This window comes from Phodopus roborovskii, unplaced genomic scaffold (genome assembly GCF_943737965.1).
Source record: "Phodopus roborovskii unplaced genomic scaffold, PHOROB, whole genome shotgun sequence".
Classification (NCBI taxonomy): Eukaryota; Metazoa; Chordata; class Mammalia; order Rodentia; family Cricetidae; genus Phodopus; species Phodopus roborovskii.
The window spans coordinates 9,661,627-9,680,634 of NW_026126563.1; the positions used below are offsets into that span (position 1 = coordinate 9,661,627).

The 19,008-nt window shown below is 45.2% G+C and overlaps 1 protein-coding gene across 1 annotated transcript in view; it reads right to left on the reverse strand.

The window, feature by feature from the left end:
• Loxhd1 (lipoxygenase homology PLAT domains 1) overlaps positions 1-19,008 on the reverse strand; it is a 139,591-nt gene that overhangs the window by 89,861 nt on the left and 30,722 nt on the right. Inside the window, exons 5-12 of the mRNA XM_051202111.1 lie at positions 17,280-17,378; positions 9,799-9,947; positions 8,179-8,302; positions 6,481-6,731; positions 4,436-4,571; positions 3,878-4,038; positions 2,810-2,896; positions 2,091-2,226 (exon numbers count right to left, since the gene is read on the reverse strand). Of these exons, the coding sequence (XP_051058068.1) occupies positions 2,091-2,226; positions 2,810-2,896; positions 3,878-4,038; positions 4,436-4,571; positions 6,481-6,731; positions 8,179-8,302; positions 9,799-9,947; positions 17,280-17,378 (1,143 nt within the window). The remainder of the gene's footprint in view (positions 1-2,090; positions 2,227-2,809; positions 2,897-3,877; positions 4,039-4,435; positions 4,572-6,480; positions 6,732-8,178; positions 8,303-9,798; positions 9,948-17,279; positions 17,379-19,008) is intronic.

The window sequence follows — 19,008 nt, forward strand, 5'->3', positions numbered from 1 at the left end:
ATCCTTAGTGATGCTGGTTCTTGGTGTGGTTCCCTGAGGGCAGTGCTGATACTGACCATCGTAAAATGTGCTGAATAAGCATTGTAGTGGCTTGAAAGAAAATGACCCCCAAAGAGAGTGGCACTATTTGGAGGTGTGGCCTTGTTGGAGTAGGCGTGGCCTTGTCAGAGGAAGTGTGTCATGTTGGGCGGGCTTTGAGGTCTCTTTTGCTCAAGCTTCCCTCAGCGTTGACAGTCAGTCAACTTCCTGCTGCCTGCAAGACGTAACACTCTCAGCTCCAGCGCCATCTCTGCACTCCACCACGCTCCCCACCGTGATGATAACGGGCTGAACCTCTGAAACTGTAAGTGTGCCAGCTCTTATAAATGTTTTCTTTATGAGTGTTGCTGTGGTCAGTGTCTCTTCACAGCAATAGAAACCCTAACTAAGGCAAGCATGTTCTGGGGTCCTAATGCAGACCCACTGAATTGGAAATTCTGTCCCAGAGCCCAGCAATGTGTGTGCCTCACCTCGGGTGGTAAGGGACCCTGGGAAAGCTGGTCAGAGCCATGAGCTGAGAAGGTTCAAAAAGCAGCCCCTCCCTCCAAATGCTCAGGGATGAAAGTGCTAGAAACTTCAGGAGACAAGACCAAGGACATAAAATTGTAAGAGCTGGTTAGAAGGGCTCAGATAGTGACTAGGTCCCAGGACCCTTTCCCTGAGACCTGTAGGTACAATGCTGGCATAAACACACAGATCAGGTAAGACCAGGTCCATTTCTGCCTCCATGAACTCTGGAGTATATAAAGTACGCATTGGATGGAGATCAGCTGATGTCATCTTGTGTAAAGAGAGATGATAGTTTAGTTTTCAAAACAAATAACACTGAATGTACAAAAGTAGGGTATCATCTCAAGATAACAGTCATTGAACCAATAAGTGCAAAGCCTGTCCTAGGACTGACTGCCTATAACCAACTCTTCCTCGGTTCTACTTTGGGCTATTGCTAGGTGTTTTGAATAAGAATAAGAATTCTGTGATTACATCCTGAATTAAAGTGAGGAAGGGCCCACCCCCCCCCAAAAAAATGGAAGAAATATGATACTAGTTTTAAGTCTTGTCTTTTTATTCTAATAGGTAGAATTACCTCATTTAAGATATTTGATATCTGGAAAATACACATATAACATGTATGTGTATATGCAAATATAAGAGTATTTATCTCTATTTGTTATGTCAATAATTCCAAACTCCTATTTCGTGTACAGTTACTCAGTGTTCAGAAGTATCACATGCTCACTTGTGAACTGAGTTTGTTGAAATATTTTGGAGGGCTCCGGGAAGCATACCTGGCTGTAATATTCCATATGTTCTTCACTTTCTATGAGTTTTCAGTATCACTTCTGAAATATTCCTATTGAAAAATTAAGGACAGCCACAAGGGTAACAACTAGGTTAATTCTCCTCTGTGCCAATTCTGGTCGATTGGTAATGTCTGCTGCAGTGCAGCAATGGCTGCCAAGCCCATTTCAGACTGAGTGAGACTGTGTTTCCCTGAGAAAGGGACAGAGCATATTCTTTGTATTTACCACTATACTGCTGCTGTAACCTGGAGGCAAATGAGCCCCACTTTGGGTCTTTGAAAGTGAATGCTGGACTCAATGTTAAAAGCCTGATCCTTCTCCTGCTGGCCTCAAGCAGAGATAAAGAACCCACTGGGTGCTGGCTTAGCATGTCATGGAAAACAAGCCAGATCCAGCCTTACTATGTGGAGAGAAATCACTCAAATTTCAAAATCAAACAGTTATTCCCTTTGATTCAAAGGAGGCACTGGGTAACTTGTTTAGTGCAGGCTCATCTTTTCCTCTTGTAGGCAACTTGAAGACTATATATACCACCCCACCCCACCCCCATATCGTACTCATCAGAGAAGAGTTCTAGCTTCATGGCTGGGATGGATCTTTGCAGCCCATCTTGAGGCTGGAACCTTATTAGTCCACTGCAGCATGCAAAGGGTGGATGGTACACAGTAGACAAGATCTCCAGGGCTCCTCCTGCACACCAAGGAAAACCCTGCCACCTCCCGGGACAGCAAACAGCTCCATACTCACTCCCCATTATCCTCCGCACAGTAGGGCCCTCTGCAGTCATTTCCCTCACAATCTCGTTGTCGTCTTCATTGGCATCCAGCCAGCGATTGCAGTTGAAGTTATACTTGTCCTTATTCAGAGTATTCATCAGCGTCATCTACAACGAAGCCGTGTTGAGGTGGGCAGGTGGGTCTGTCAAGGATTTCCACCCAGGCCTGGAATCCCCATCTACTGTCTCATTTTTCCCCTAAGCTTTATGTTTTTCATACTTTATTTTAGTTTTTAAAGACAGTGTCTCTACATAATCCAAGAACTCAATTTATAGACCAGGCTGGCCTCAAACTCACAGGTCAGCTTGCCTCTGCCTACTGAGTTCTAGGATTAAAGGTGTGTGCCACCAGGCCCCATCTGCTATCCCATCATGAAGGGGGAAGCCAAGCCATCGATCACCATGACTCCTGGGGAAGGCAGATGATCAGCCTCCTCTTTTTTCCCCTGGTCTCTTAGAAGTCTACACTCACCTAACTTCTGGATGACAGGACAGTCTGCAAACCCATGGACACCTGAGCATTCTCTCTGTTTACTTTGGAAGACCTCTCCCAACCTGTCCCCATCAAAACACATGGCCTGTGTCCACCCTTCCCACCTCCAATCCTAACAAATACAGAGGTAGATATGTATGGCGTGATCATGAAGGAGGATGGCTCTGGCTCCTCCCAACCCCCTGAGGTACACCTTACCTTCTCTAAATGCCATCCAGAGCCCGGGTTCTGCCTATCATGCCATGCCCGAATCTTATAAAATCTGCCGAGATCTGGCAGCTCCATCTACAAGGAGAAATAAAAATGTCTGTGTGGACACAGTCATGGAAATACATCTGTCCTCGTTGCTGACCACAGGCAGGTGGGCGCGCCTTTGGGCTGCTTTTCCCCATAAGGGTGGGTCTGCTTCTAGCCACACTAAAACATTCCATTCTCTCATGTTCCTGGTCACCATTGGCTCACGGGACTGAGACCGCTAAGTGAAGCTAGTGTTCAGTCTGCATGGACAAAACTGAGCAAAAATAACTGACCCACAGTGGGATCCAGCCAAGAGATCTTCCAGGAACAAAATTCATATGGCAACCCTGCAAATTAGCGCAGGGCCACAGCCCCAGGAGTCTACTGGGCACCGAGACAGACAAAAAAAATCAGAAGAGCAGCCGTGCCCTTTCCCCAGGGGCCCGAGTCTGGCAGAGAAGAGAAATACATGAAGACCAAGGAACTTGGCAAAGGGGTTGAGGCAGCGGTGGGGTGCCCAGAGCGGAGAGCAGCCAATTGCAGATTCTCCCCCGAGGTCATAGCAGTACTTCTGAGGGCAAAGATTCACTGTGTGTACATACGGCAAAGTTCAAAGCCGCGTTTTCTCTCAAATGCTCCAGAATTCATGTTTCCCCTTAAAAGCTGGTCCTTAAGCTTCACTGCAGCCAGGTTGAGCAATCTACCTGTGCTCCAGGCCCCTGGACCCATGATTCCCCAGTTCACCCCACCTCCCAATGCCCCAAGCATCCATACTTGCTCTGCCCACTCCGCTTCATCCCAGACTATTTCAGATGGAAGGCCAGATGTAAGTTGTGTGACTTTCAATAAATTGCCTATAAATCATCAAATTTGTTACCGCTGTGGGAACCCAAAGACTCCAGTTCATCTTTTTGTCTTTAAACTTGGTCCAAAATCTGGTGTAGAAACTGGAATCTTCATGCCCAGGACCTCTCCCATCTCTTTTTCCTGTCTCCCTGCACACACACACCTGTCCCATTCCCTTCCTACCCTAAACTTCTCAATGACGCCTGGTTTGAACCATTTGTTGTTGGGATTCAGGAGAATCTCATCTGTCCGCCCCTTCTGTCCATAAATCTGGATGAAGATGGGTGAGTTGGTGCCCGCTTTCTTCAGATCAGTCGTCCAGACCCAAAGGGACCAAGGAAATTCTACAACACAGGCCAAGGTGCATCATAAACTCCAAGTGTCAGGGAAGGAGAAGGGGGGGGTCAAAGGTCAGGCCGGGAGTTCATGCACAATTGTGTCCATTCTTAGAACCCATTAAACAAGCACCAACTACAAAGCTGAGCCCCTTGAATTAAAGATAATGCACCTGAGTGTCTTATGTATGGATGAAGATTTACTGCATTTCAGCAGTGGGAAGAGTTGGCTCTGCCTCCCTATGACTGTGTACTCAGGGTTCACTGTAGTTAAACTCGGTTTAACCCCGTATCCATTAGAGCAGCTCCTTCAGCTTGGCAACACTGGAGTCATCTCCAGAGTAGTGCATGGCCTGTGCCTGGTAGGACTGAGCCTCTGTCTGAGAGACTCCCAAATCACACTTACTTTTCAGCCTCTTCTTCCTCAGAGACACCATCTCATAGAGCTGCCGCTCGATCAGCCCATCTGCTTTCTTCTCATCCAGCCAGTTGCTACAGGGGAACGTTTGCTGGATACCAGTGAAGGGGCACAGGACCACCACCTGGGAAGGCAGACAGCAGGAGTCTCCCGATTAAGGTCCACTGACGAGACCTCCACAAGGCCAAGTGCACAGGTGCCTGTGCTAGACCTTCAAAGAACCACACTTTTCCTGTTACCCTTCTCATCACATTTCAGTAAAAGTCATACCTCTTTCAAGACACTTCTTTGCAGATGAAACACGCTTTTTTAGAAGTTGTTACTTTCAAGGGAAGTCTTTCGCAGTAGCTGTCATCTGTCCTCCAATCCACTAGCTCGAGTCCCCAATCTTTTCCCCTATATATTGCATCGTCTTTGGACAGCAATATCTTCATGTGCATCATAAAAATCTAAGAATCTGGACCAAATGGCCTATACCAACCACCCGATGAATTTTTGTAGGAAGAGGGTGAAGCATATAAAAGCTAATAAGTTCACACATAGAATGTAGTATAGAGCCAGATGCCTTCCCGCAGACTTTGAGTCCTGTCCCCTAACCTTTACCATCCACACTCAGAGATTATGACATGGAACCGCCTGCCCTCTTTGGCCACTCCTAAGGTGGCTGTCAGAGGGAATGTCCTGGACACTGCAGAATCTTCTGTAGGCAAAGAAGCCATTGCTCAGCACCATCAATAACCACCATCTCAGTGGTGCCTTGTGGGTGGGCATTTAAAGTGGTCACAGATGACTGTGCCTTCCTTAACTTGACTCTTGGCCCTTACATTAGACCACAGTAAGGATTCAATTCACTAGGAAGGTATATCTGTGCCTAACAGCATGGCAAAGACAGTTAATTCTAGAAAAATTCTAGAAAAAAAGAAGCTGAAGTATCTGCTACAGAGGTGGGAAATTAGAGAATACCTTTCTTAGCAATTAATAGATTAAGAAAAGAAGAAAAGAAAAAAGAAATATCACCGATGATATAGAAGACTCAAATAATCAAAGGTAACTAAAAACAATCCAATAAACAAAACCAAAATCTTAAATTCAACTCTTGGTGCAATATATGTTGTAAATGTTCACAATAGCTTTTTAAAAGCACATCACAGAGAGTGTATTTTATGAGTAAAAACATACTAAATTGTGTTAAAAGATGATTTTTAATAAAACAATATTTCTAACACTAAAAACAGTGATAAAGGAAATATCACTTACATAGAAAAAATTCATATTAAATATTGTCAAGTCAATGCAATCCAGCATCACTACCTTTAACCTAAAGAAACAATAGTGGTGGATGAGCATTAGAGAACACAGTCATTCTGGCTACAATGTATCCACTTAATGAAACAGAGAGGTAATGGCATTAATTCACTACAAACAGAAACCAGTGTTAAACAAATTAAAGTTGTCATTGATTATCTCATAAGCCAAGGGAAAACCCCACCAGCAATCAAGTACCCATGGTAGCCAATGTTGTGTTTGGAGACAGCCCTCACTGCCATAAGTCTCTACGAACAAGACAAAAAAAGATGGACATGATCTTGTGCAAGGAACTAGTGTATATTCTAGAACTGACTAGTTTAAGAGAAGTAGAAAATAAAACTGTTGTGGTCAGAGTACTTTAGAGAAACAGAACTGATGGGATTAAATACATATGCATATGTGTCTATGCATGTATACATACATGTATATACACACATATAAATGGGGTTTACTAGAGCTGCCTACAGGCTGTGGTCCAGCCAGCTCAACAATTGTTGGCTACCAACAAGAAGCCCAAGAACCCAGTAGTTTCTCAGTCCCTGACGCTGGATTACGGCTGTTCTTCAGTATATGCTAGAACCCTAAAGAAATGGGCTCTCATGCCAACAAAGGAATGGATTTGCCAGTGGGAGAGAATGCCTCACAGGGATGCAGGGTAGAGTTTGTTCGTCAAGGTTGAAGAGGTAGCAGTTGAACTTGAGAATGCCCACACAGTAGCACCTTACCTTCTCACAGTACCAGCCTCGGTTGACGCCTACATTGCCATGGCCAATGGAGACCCGGCTCAGGGGGCTAAGGAGGACGGCCAGGCCAATGTGGAAGATGTCTGTGCGGCCCCTGTCGAACACACCACCCTCCAGGAAGACCTTCCCACTGTTCTTATTCCCTCTGGCTCCATACATGACCACGTAGATTTTAGATTTGGTTCCAGCTCCACGGATATCCCCAGTGAAGACGGTGACGATATAGGTTATGGCTGGTGCGGAGAGAGAGGCAGAGAGGGTTCAAAGTGGGCTGCATCAGAATATCCCTCTTTCCATCTTGGCTACGGCACTACTCCAGCACACACGCCCATGTCCCCTCATGTTTTACTGGCTCAGAGCACGTCCAGTGCCCCTCACTACTTCATTTTGTTTTTCAACATTGTGTGTTCGTGTATATAACTGTGGGGGGATGAACTGCATCTATTATTTCAAGAAACTGTCAGCACTGATTAGGAGAAACAAAAAGAAGAAGAAGGAACTTGAGCTTCTAAGAATAGTACATATTATTAATGTTAATTAACGTGTGTGTATTATTAATAGCTGCTACATAAATTTTGTTACACATAATCTAATTATAATAGTCAAGTCCATTGACGGGGATTGAGATCTGGTTCACTTAGCTCGTTCTTTGATTGGAAAATAGAACTTTCGAGAGGGGGCGCTAGTAACTCCCTTCCCAGCTGGGCTGAGGAAGGGTGAGGGGCACTCTGAGCTGGGCCATCTCAGGTTTTGATCAGTCATGAGGCATTATGAACCCTTGGAATTATGCAGAAGAACCACAGAGGTCTAAGCAAACTCCTATATAGGGCAAAAAGAAAAAAGAGAGCATGCCAGCATTTGCACCAGAAAGTCTGCAAAGGGTTTGAGGGCATTCTTTTGTTCTGTCCCAGGATTTAAGGACAAAGGAAGGAGCAAGCATGGACAGGAGAGGAGAGGGGACAGGCACTCAGGCGAAGAGCAGAAGGTATGTGCATGTTGGAGGGAGTCATGGGCGGGCGGTGACCATGGGCAGGCTCAGCAGGGATGGTGGATGGAAGGGAAAGAGTGTTAAGAGCCTCCTAGTGGGTGGCCGGCCACCTGGAGCCAATTTGTGTTGCAATATCTACATGCTACCCTGCACAACTCTAGCTGTATCTCCAGTCAAAGGGAAGGACTTGGGCCGAGTTGCAAATTCTCGGATGTGTGATGCACACACGAGTTTCTAGAACCCCAGTGACCTCCTCAGGCATGCTGAAGGATGGAGGCCTCCTGTGGAATCTGCGGTGGTAAGAGGAGTTCAGGAGGCAGAGGGAATTACCAAGTCTGCCTTCAACAAGCTGTGTGACGCTGGACCACCTTCTCAGCTTCTATACACCTCAGTTCTCACCCGTGAGCTGGGAACAAGACAATGCCTATGCGGTAGGTAGCTATAAGGACTGAATAAAACGTAAGAGGGTCCTAAATTCTCCTGGCTTCCTATTTCAGTTCCCCCCACCTGGAGCTAGTGATTACCTTGTCTCCTTTGATTAGCAACAGCTTCAGCTGCAACCTAGAGAATCAGACCATTTTCTGGGGCAGCAAGGATGTGCCCCACCTGACCAGTCTTAAGCCCACAGAGATGGACACTGACTCTGAGAAGAAAGGATGCCCCAGCTAGGGCCTCACCCCTCTCCAACCGACCTGTGGTCTCAGCTCCGCCCACTAAGATGTCTCTTTGGATTTTGCCATCATCTTCATCCAGTGCCAGCCAGCGGTTAAGAGGGAAATCATATTTCCTTTTGTTCCCAATATCTTCAATGATAATCTGAGAAGGAGAAGCGAGGGAAGAATGTGCCTAGGCGTCACTGAGGTGCACCCAGTAACCTACCACTCCATCCAGTCCCTGGAGTACGCTCTAAGAATGCCCTTGAGTCTCCTCACGCCTCAAGGACAGCTGCTCACAGACAGCCTCTCTAGGAAATCCTCCTCAAATCCCAGCCAGTAATCTTCCTCTGCTGGGAGGCTTTCAGAAAATTCAAGTATATCAGAGTTGGAATAAAAGAACTGGGGGCGGGGCTTTGAAAACTGGATATGAGACCGCTGCTTCTCCCAGGCTGAAGGTTGAACTTCTGACCTTATTGGTGAGAAGCAGAGTCTGTGCAAGGGGAAACTGTGGGCTGAAACCAGGCACAGGGAACCCTGAGACCTGGTGGTCAAGTCATAACGCACCAGCAGGTGCCAGTGAGGCCATAAATGAAGCCTCCCCAGCAAAACAACCATCAGCTAGGTTGTTGACGTTGTGTCTTCTAGAAGAGCTGAAAGAACCCTCCCAACAGGTGCCTTTGGGTCCCAGCTGTAAAACAAACTGGAAAAACAGACACACTCCATGATGAACAGTGAAAGCACATACCTCAGGGGTTTGCTTGTTTGGTGTGTGTGTGTGTGTGTGTGTGTGTGTGTGTGGAGAGAGAGAGAGAGAGAGAGAAAGAGGGAGAGAGAGAATGTTGAAAAGCAAGAGCCATTATCTGGAAGGAATATTCTCCACCTACCAACAAGCCCGTAAGAAAAGTAGATCTTCTGAGAGGCGAGAGCAAACTAGAGTGAGACTGAGCCCAGAGAAGGGGACTTGTCACGGTGGAGCCATACTTTGTGGTCATACTCTGTGGCTGCAGAGACACACCAAACCACAAGGCAAGACTTCCCAATGTGAAGGCTACAAAGGGTAAGGCATTCCCTAAAATGCAGAGGAAAGGATGAAGCTACCGAACAGCGGTCAGAGATGACCTCAAATGACCCTGGGTTACACAGCCCTCACTTCACCCCTGACCCTGGGTTACACAGCCCTCACTCCCTCCCACACAGGCTCAGGACACCTGAGTGAAATAACAGAATGGCCTTGAAGTCGATATGTTTAGGACAATATGGAGTGTCAGTTGTGACTAAATACTCTCCACACCTAGTAATTTCCATCACTATTATATAGCCTGATGGAGCAGGGTTCTGTTCTGTACAAATGAGGGGAAACACACACACACACACACACACACAGAGAGAGAGAGAGAGAGAGAGAGAGAGAGAGAGAACAATTAGGAAATGTCAAAAGCTTCATGGTAGAACCTTGAAGGATAGTTAGGCCTTGGCTGGATCAGATGAGAAAAATAGGATTCCAGAAGTTTTAACAAGGTCAGACTTGGAGGCCTCTAGGAGGGCAGCATGGATGGACTTAGACAAGACAGTAGGGGCAGGCAAATCTAGAGCGGAAAGCCAGGCCCGGCGCCGCCCTCCTGTGCCTGGGGGACTGCAGACAGCAGCTGAACCGACCTTGGACAGGAACCAGCCTGCAGAGCCCCCCTTGTTGTTGTGGCCCACGTTGATCTTCATCAGCTGCCCCAAATCCGGGGCATCCAGCATGAACTTGTCTTCAGCTCCCTTTTCAAAGTTGTCCTTTTCATTTTCCAGCCTACGCTCTCCTGATCGTATAGAAGCGAGAAAGTTACAAAAAAAAAAAAAAAAAAAAAAAACCAGAAGAGAAGAGAGAGGAACTGGAGGCCTTCATGCTCCACCCACTGAATGAGCTTTTACAAAGTCAAGGGCGGCTCCCTGCTGGGATCTAAGGGCTCCTTACATCCTTCTAGCTTCTGGCAAAGCTGGTTTGCCTGCTGTGTGACTGGTGCCTGGGTCTCATCACTGGGTTTCCCATTTTAGCCTTATTCTTCAGTCTTTGCCCTCGTGGGCCGAGCTGTAGCCCTGTCCTAAGACCTGAGGTCCCATCTTGCTTTTGCCCATTGCCTGTCCTAAATTAGAGCGGTAAACATGGCTCTGGGGGTAGAGGCAGGCGGCTGCTGCTGCTGCAATCCTGGTCCCATTTGCTCCCTCCTGTCCTGGACACCTTGCCAGCAACTATCAGCAGACACTGTTTCTGACATGGATCTTTATCTCTTATCCTCACAACAATCCGACAGGGGTGCACTATTAGCTTGGTCCTGAAAATGAAGAAACAGAGACTTAGAAATCAAATAATCTGTCTGAAGTCGTGTGGACAGTGAACCCAGAGCTCAGATCCTGTCCTAACCTGTCCCTCGGCTTTGCTGCTCTCCTCCCGCTGCCATCATATCCCCATGACCACAACTCACAAGCTAGGCTTTCTCGTTGCACCAGAGTTGCACCAGAGATTTTGCTCAAATCTTTCTGCGGACTCTCTTTTCTAAATTTACATTTTGGCATCCAGAAATATAGAAAATAATTATCCATGTTCAGGTACTCACCACCCAGATGTGAGAGGTGTAGCAATTGCTAACATTTTGTCTGGTTTGCTCCAGATATTTCTTTCCTTCCCTTTCTTCCTTTCTTCCTTTCTTCCTTTCTTCCTTCCTTCCTTCCTTCCTTTCTTTCTTCCTTCCTTCCTTCCTTCCTTTCCTTTCTTTCTTCTTTCTCTTCCTTTCTTTATTTTCTCCCTTGCTTCCTTCCTTTCCAAAAGACTTGTTTTTGTTTTATGTGCATGAGTGTTTTGGCCTGCTTGTGTGTAAGTTCACTATGTGTGGCCGGTGCCCAAGGGAAGCCACAGAGAGTACAAGAGCCCATAGCACTGGAGTAACAGAGGGCTGTAAGCAGCCATGTAGGTCCAATGCAAGAGCAGCAAGTGCCCTGGAGCCCCGGGCCGCCTCTCCAGCTCCCAAACCTTACACTTGTTTATGAAGAAGCAAACCCAGCAGACATGTGTAGAGCTTTCCTGCTCGCCTCTCTCCCTGCCCCTCGCCCCTCATCTTGGCCCGTACCATCCCAGAATCATTGGCATATATACGCATCTCCAAGAGATGCTAGGGTTGCCGCTGTCTTTGCGCATCTCATTCCCTCGTTACATTACTGGCAGGTTGTTGAGAGTGCCTGTGGATGCTGGTGACAGTTTGTTCATTAACCGTCCTGTCGGAGCTGAGGTTCTGTTTTCTTCTCCCGGTGTACATTTGCGTTGTCTCTGACTTAACTATTGCAAATGTCACTGAAACGGACAGTTCTGTGCCCTTCCTCTGCGCGCCAGCAAAGCCTGTGCCACACACATATGCAGGCATGGATGTTGATCTAGTGCATGCTCATCTTTAGTTTGTCAGTCAGCCCTGCACTCCAAAATGCTCACACGGTGTTAATGTCCACCAGCAGTATATGGGGATTTCCACTGCCCATGACCACTATTAACATCTGTATTTTAGAATTTTTATCCCGTGTAGAATGGCATCTCCTTGTGGTTTTAATTTGCATTTCCTTACTTTTTTGAGAGATTGACCATATGACATTTAGACATTTAGACATTTAGTCACTTTTATTCTTATAACTTTTATTCCATTTTTTAAAACAGTTCTTAAACTGTTGTGTTACTTTCTTTGATGTGTGTGCATGTGCGCACCTGCATGTGTGTGTGGATACATGCATTGTTCGTGTGTGTGTGCACGTGAGTACATGTGTAAATGTGTGTGTGATTTTGGTAAATTAACTGTTAAATTGCATCCCTAAATTAAGATTAAAATTAAAAATGAGTATCTTAAAATTTCTTTCAAAAGTTCTGGTAATTTTCTCATATTTAAGTCTTTAGCCCATCTGGAAGTTATTTTTGTGCACTCTAGAAGATAAGGATGCAATTTCATCTTTCCTTAGTTGGCTAGACAATGGTTCAAACGCTGGTAATTAAACATCTTATCTTTGCCCTTTCGTTTATAATTTATAGCACTTCCTTTCTATGTGTTTCTAGCTTCTTTATCCTGCTCCACTGGGTAATCTTGTTTGTCCTTCTTTTCACACTCTTCTGAGCTTTCAGGGAACTGTGATCGGGCTGGGGAGAAGGCTCAGCTCACCAGGCCATTTGCTACTGAGCTGACGACCTGAGCTGGATTCCTGGGACCCACGTGACGGAAGAGAGACAGCTCACAGAAGTCGCCCTCCTACCTCCACACATGTGGCACAGGGCTCCTCACACACGAAACAAATTGACTACATGTAGTTTAAAATTAAAGATGTCTACACTGTCTCAATTTTCTGGCAGGCAAATGCTCATGTTATTATTGTTGTTCAAACCATTCTCTATTTTCACAAGTCACATCTGTTTGTTTTGTATGGAAGAAGCATGCACACTACAGTACATATGTGTGCACCAGAGTTTAGGTCAGAGGACAACTCTCAGGAGTCGGCTCCCTTTTTCCACGACATGAGTCCCAGGAGTAGAACTCGGGTTGCCTATTCAATGCAAGGGCCTCGACCTGGCTAAGTCAGCTGTTCATACAGCTTTCAGTATTTTAAAGTTACCTTGGTAAGATTTAGTTCTTTAGTAGTAGCCTAAGCTTGTGTGTTTGCTTTTAGGAACTTAGAACCAGGAAACGCGGAGTCTTAGAGAGTTTGGGTCTTTTCTCATTGTGAACACATCTCTTCATTTATTTGTATATTCTTGTATAGCTTTCAAAAACCTGTATTTCCCAGAGAGCCCTCCCATCCGTACATACTGATTTCTAATGTAAATAGCTAGTTTTTTCACTAAATATTTAAATTGTTTGTTGCTTTAGTAATTTTTCTTATTGATTTTCAATCTGCTATCTTCACCAAACTTTCCTTTTTCTTGGTTGGGATGATTTTTAACCTAGGTAAATCCTCCTGAATTTGGTGGTTTATGTTGCTCATGAAAATGAAAGCCTGTTAACAGCTTGTTGTTGTAGCACATGCTTATACTCCCAGCATTCAGGAGGCTGAGGCAGGAGCATCTCTGTTATAACATGAGATTTAAAGAAAGAAAGAGGGGGGAAGAGAGAGAAAATGAAAAGTGAGATAATGGAAGGAAGAACAAACAGAAGAGGAGAGGAGGGGAGGGGAGGGGAGGGAAGTGGGGGAGAAGGGAATGGAGGGGGAGGGGTGGAGCCATGGGCGGAAGTGACCTGTGGAAGGAGGTCGGAGGGAGCCAGGAAAGGCGTTCTCTTTCTGGCGTGACTCAGACAGGAGAGGATCAGGTTGAATTTCCTGGTGTTCATCTGTCTAGGTTGTAAGTTATTTCTCCCTGAATAAACATCTATTCAGCCTATCTGTTTATCCTGATCCTTATTTACCTCGATAGAGGGGAGGGGAGGGAAGGAGAGGGGAGGAGAGGGGAAGGGAGGACAGAGGAGGGGAGGAGAGGGGAGGGAAGAACAAGTCTGTTATTTCATCTTCAATTACTATAGATGTTCTTTCTTCCTTTCTTTCTCCTTCTCCTTCTTCTTGTTTGGTTTTTCAGGACAGATCAAGCTGGCCTCAAACTCAAAGATCTACTGGCCTCTGTCTACCAAGTTCTGGGATTAAAGGTTGCCCCACCGCCACCCAATCTAGCTTCTTTATCCTGTCTTTTTTCTGACCCTAGGTCTTCGAGTATCACGATGGATACAAATCACAATTAATGAGCTCAACTACATCTAAGATAATTCTATTTTTTTGAATATGCTACTGAGATAAAAATCAATGAAGAGGCTTCCTAGTGTTAAATGACTATTGACTTCCTATCCATATGTTTATTTACACATTTAGTGGGTTAATATTTTATTTGGGGTTGGGGTTCCTTTCATAAATGAACATAACCTATTTGCTTTTCTCTCAATTTTACCTGTCTGATAGTTCCATCAAAATTCATTTAAAAAAATCTTTAAAATAATTTATAGGATGGACATTCATTATTTCTTAAATATTCAGTAGATTTTTACAAAAACAATTTGTGAGTCTGGAGTCCTGGGTAATTTTTAATGAATGTTCTCATTGCTTTAGTAATGAAAACTGGCTTCTGCAAGTCCTTGAGACAATCAAACCTTATAGGATGCTGAGATGAAGGCTAGGCCATATGGTGGCATTCACAGGGCGTGGACCCCAGATTTTCCCAGAATACTTCATGTTGCCTAACTCATCCCCAAATTTCTCCTTTCAAGTGTTAAGCTGTGTGTGTGTGTGTGTGCGCGCGTGGTGGGATATATATATATACATATATATATATATATATCCATATATATCTTTTTGAAAGAGAATCATGTTAATAGCTCAGGCTGGCCTTAAACTGCAGCTGTCCTATATCTCCTCCAAAGTGCTGTGATTGTAAGCGTGCCTGCAAGACTGTCTGTTCATCACAGATTCCCAGTCCTGTGATAATCATTATATTTACGTTTGCTGTCAGACATGTTTTCTCATTGATTCACCTGGATCAACTGACTCTTTGGATCTTTATTCTCTTTTATTCATCCTGTTAGCTTATGGATCATACACTTCTACTTTGGGTGCTTGTTGTTATAATTTTAATATTCATACTTAGCTTAATGAAGTCTACAGTGCATAGTTAACCCCTTTGGGGATAGGGAGATGGGTCATGGATAAAATCTTCATAATGCCTTGTCCAGTTTCTTTCTCAAATATCGGTCTTAAATATTTTGGGTAAACAATCCTCTTGTCCCTTGTGTTAGTTACTGTTATATTTTATGGTTGCTGCTGACTTAGATTTGTTACACACTTTTCTGTGTGAGAGAGAGGTCTTCCTTCGTATGTAAACCAAGCTGGTCTTGAACTCAGGCTAACCTCAAACACCTATTTCTATTGCTCAGTCTCCCAAGTGCTGGAATTTACAGTTATGAAGCAGTACATCCAACAGTACATACTAGTGGCTGTTTAAGTCTGAGTGCAGGACACAGAGATCCCATTTCTCATTGTTAGAATAAACAGTGGTTTATCTACCCCACCCCCCTTGCCTGGAATGATAGCTTATCTGGTTTGGAATTATTGGCTGACACACATTCTTGCTGAGAATATTGCAGGTGTGATTACGTGAATTTATAACCTTTGCTGCTGATGATAAACACTTTCCATCTGTCTACATGGTATTTTTATAGAAGGTGACCTGCCAACGCTACTTCCTCTAAGGTCTTTCTCTCTGCATTTGGTTTTACACCGTGATGTAGACTCCTTCGTAGATTCTATTCCATGAGTCATTTAGCTACTTTAACTCACAATTCAGATCTGCTGGATCTTTAAAAGCCTTCCACCATCGACTCTGAATATTTCCTTTTGCCTGATGCCCCATATCCTCTGTCTCTGAAACTCCTACTCAAACTCTAACAGATCTCACCCCTCCCCTGCTCTCTCGGCTTCTCCCGTCTCCTTTGCAACCCTCTTCCCCGTGCCCCACCCGATGGTTTTGCTCATGTACCTTCCAGTTCGCTACTTCTCTCTTCAGCATCTTTATTTGCATTGTTTAACACGTTTATGGGATGCTTATCTTTGCTAGCCATATTTTCATCACCTGTGGTTTTGTTTATTTTTGTTAATGTGTTGTCCTTAATGGTGGTGCACCTTCTTCTGTTCCTTCTTTGGTGCTGTTAACAGTTTTTAAAAAGTAGAGTTATAGACTATCCCACATCACTGCATTATCTGAAACACCTGGTTGTTGTGTGGTTTGCAGCTTCATGGTGGTGGATTGTGTCCATAAGTGTTTTATAGTCTTAGAAAAGAAATTCATTCCAAGGCTTCCTCTGTAAGAATCTCACGTGGTCTTAGACAGGTTTACCCAGAATGCTAATGGAGATTTACTTGCTAGGAACCAAATATTCTGATTTGGTTTTGCTGTTGTCGTTTCAATGTTGTTCTTTTGGGACACATTCTCATTACACGGCCCCAGCTGACCTGGATCTCACTGTATAGAACAACTCACAGAGATCCGCCTGCCTCTTCTTCCTGAGTGCTGGGATTAAAGTCCTGTGCCATCAAACCCAGTTTGAGCCAAATATTCTGTGTGGCAGGGGAGGGGTCCTGAAATCACACATCTAGTGTGACAATCCGACCTCTGGCTCCTGTGCAGCAAGGCTCCAGTTGCTTTGCCTTTAATTTTGAGTTCTGGCAGGGACACGGTGGTGCCAACGAGCCATAGCCCTGCCTTTCCCCCGAAGCTGCTTCTGTGACTCGGGGGCTCCTGACTTCATGTACAGTCCTCATTTCAAATCTCTCACCTCGTCCAGGACACATGTCTCCTTTTCTGACCCCCAATGAGCATAAAAACCCGTCTTCTGGGTTGATAAGCACGGAACCCCCTCCGTCTAAGAGCCCCAGCATCATTCATGGCTAATAACGTGGTTTTCAGTTTCTCCTTCGTGACTGGTACCTGAAGAGATCTTTTTCATTCTTTACAAGTTCAGCGATCCGTGTCGAGTTCCTTGATGTAGTCTACCCAAATTCTGAACTTTCCTGCTCCTGTGTTACTCCGCTAAGTTGGCAGAAAAGGGAGAAAGCCGCCCATCTCAGCCTGTGACCAGAACTTCCTCCCAGCACCAACAGCTGTGTCTATGTGCAGCTTCTACTTCCTGAGTATGCTTCTATCCCTCAGTCCCACTCTGGATCATCCTACGTCACCACACTGAGTTAGACTACAACCCACAGAAACACAGAGCTTATGGCAATGTAGACAATAAATGAGGGCAAATTCCTGGAGATGGGAAATTTGGGTTAATTCAATTTTAATCAATCAAAAACTAGGCTTTAATAACTTATTCTGAATATCACACACCACACACACACAGAGAAAGAGAGAGAGAGACTTGGAAAACCTATCACACATGTTTTCTTTGGACCACACACAAGATAAGACACCCTACTATTCAGGACAAACCATGATAACATCACAGCTCAAGAGGAGAAGAGAGATGCTCAACAGAAGGACCAAAAGGGGAGGGGTCCAAGCTGTCCCCCTCATCTTGGATTCTAAGAAACAGCTGCTCTAGGAAACAGAACTGGGTATGGCTTGTGAGGAAACGGTTCTAACCCATTACCTGTGTCTCCATACTCTCCAAAGATATTGATAAAGACATCAGCATCTGTCCCGGCACCAATCACATCGCCAGTGTACACCTTGATTTCATACTTGTTTCCTGGGGACAAGAACAGAGAAGATCTTGCCTTATGAGGATCCCAAGAATAGAAGACCATAGGTGCATGCATAGTTACTGAAACATCCATCCTCCCCATGATGTCCATATTAATTATCATTACTGTCAATAACAGGGCAAGAAATAAGTCACTCAACACTGGCTCCAAAAGGTCATCACTAAACTCTATATTATATGCAAGCCACAGGTAAAAGAGACGGTCTGTTTTCATCTAACAGCCCCCCCTTTCAACATTCCCACAGGACTACCCACAAACAACGCCCACCATCATATCTCCCCTGGACTGCTGAAATGGCTCTAACTGGATCCCCTACACCCAATCACCTTTCCCTGTCCATTTTCCCACTCTGTATAACAATACTGAAGTTCACTGGGGAGATAGTGTTCTGGAGATGAAAATAAAATGTGTATGCATCAAGGCTATGGGCAACACAAAGGACAGACAAGATGATTGACTGTGGCTGGCAAAATACGTGTTGGAAGCCTTCATCTGCTCCCTATGTTATTGCTGCATTCACTGGACAAAACTCAATTCACCGTACCCAAACGCAGCCTCAGTCCTGGTCTCATACGATGGGATCAACGCAGCCCTGACAGTGTACTGAGCGCAGGCCAGGCCTTGCCATCAGGAGCCCGCCTTAGGGTGGAGAACAAATGCCAGAAGATTATGTGAATGGTTAGGACAAGGAGGCCCTTCCAGATTTTCTTGGGAGGTGATAAGGGAGATAAGAATATTAAGGACTGAGAAAATTCTCCCTTTCCTTCTTATGTGGCTTTCTAGTTTACATGTAGAAGGAACCTTCTACCAGATATGTCTCCTCCAAGTCTGCCGACACCTGTATAATGGCATTGAGTTTGCTGTGGACTGCCTTGCCCTATCTGCTGTGGCCTGAAAGTAAGCCTCTCACGTCCTCTGAAACTTAAAAAGGGGTATGTTTAGGAGCACCTTCCTTCTTTCCTCCTTTCTTCTCCCCCTCCCACATCCCTTTAGTACACTGCTGGCCCTGTGGGTAAAAATGTTGGAATGCAAACTGAATTTGATTTCCTAAAACTTGAAGTCCCAGGGAAGTCGCCGAAGGCAAAGGACTAAAGTAAGCCTGCCCATATCCCACAGGGTCAGCCTGGGGGTGATGTCCCGCAGCACGTGAAAGGGTGCACCAGAGGGCACCCCATCCCTCCCTCCACCTCCTGGCAGTTGGTCCTTGCTGCTGAGAACATCAAGCCTATAACAGATGTTACAGACTTCTCCACACTCCTCACTCATCAAAGCAACAGAGGAAAGGGTAGGCCCTCCGATCCTTGCCCCCAGCTGAAGGCTCCAGGAGGAGCAGCTGCTGTCAGAATCTATCTCATCCTTCTTACCCATGAATAAATACGCTTGATATCGCAACTGGATCCAGAGCCCTTCAGGAGAGGCCAGGCCGGGGGAGCCAATGGGAAACTGGACTGAAACTTGGGCCTCAAGCTACCTGGAGAGTGGGTTAAAGGCAGATACCACCTTCCTTCTTCCTTCCTTCCTTCCTTCCTTCCTTCCTTCCTTCCTTCTTCCTTTCTTTTTTTTTTTTTTTTTTTTTTTTTTTTTCTCTTTTCTTTGTTTTTTTGTTTGTTTGTT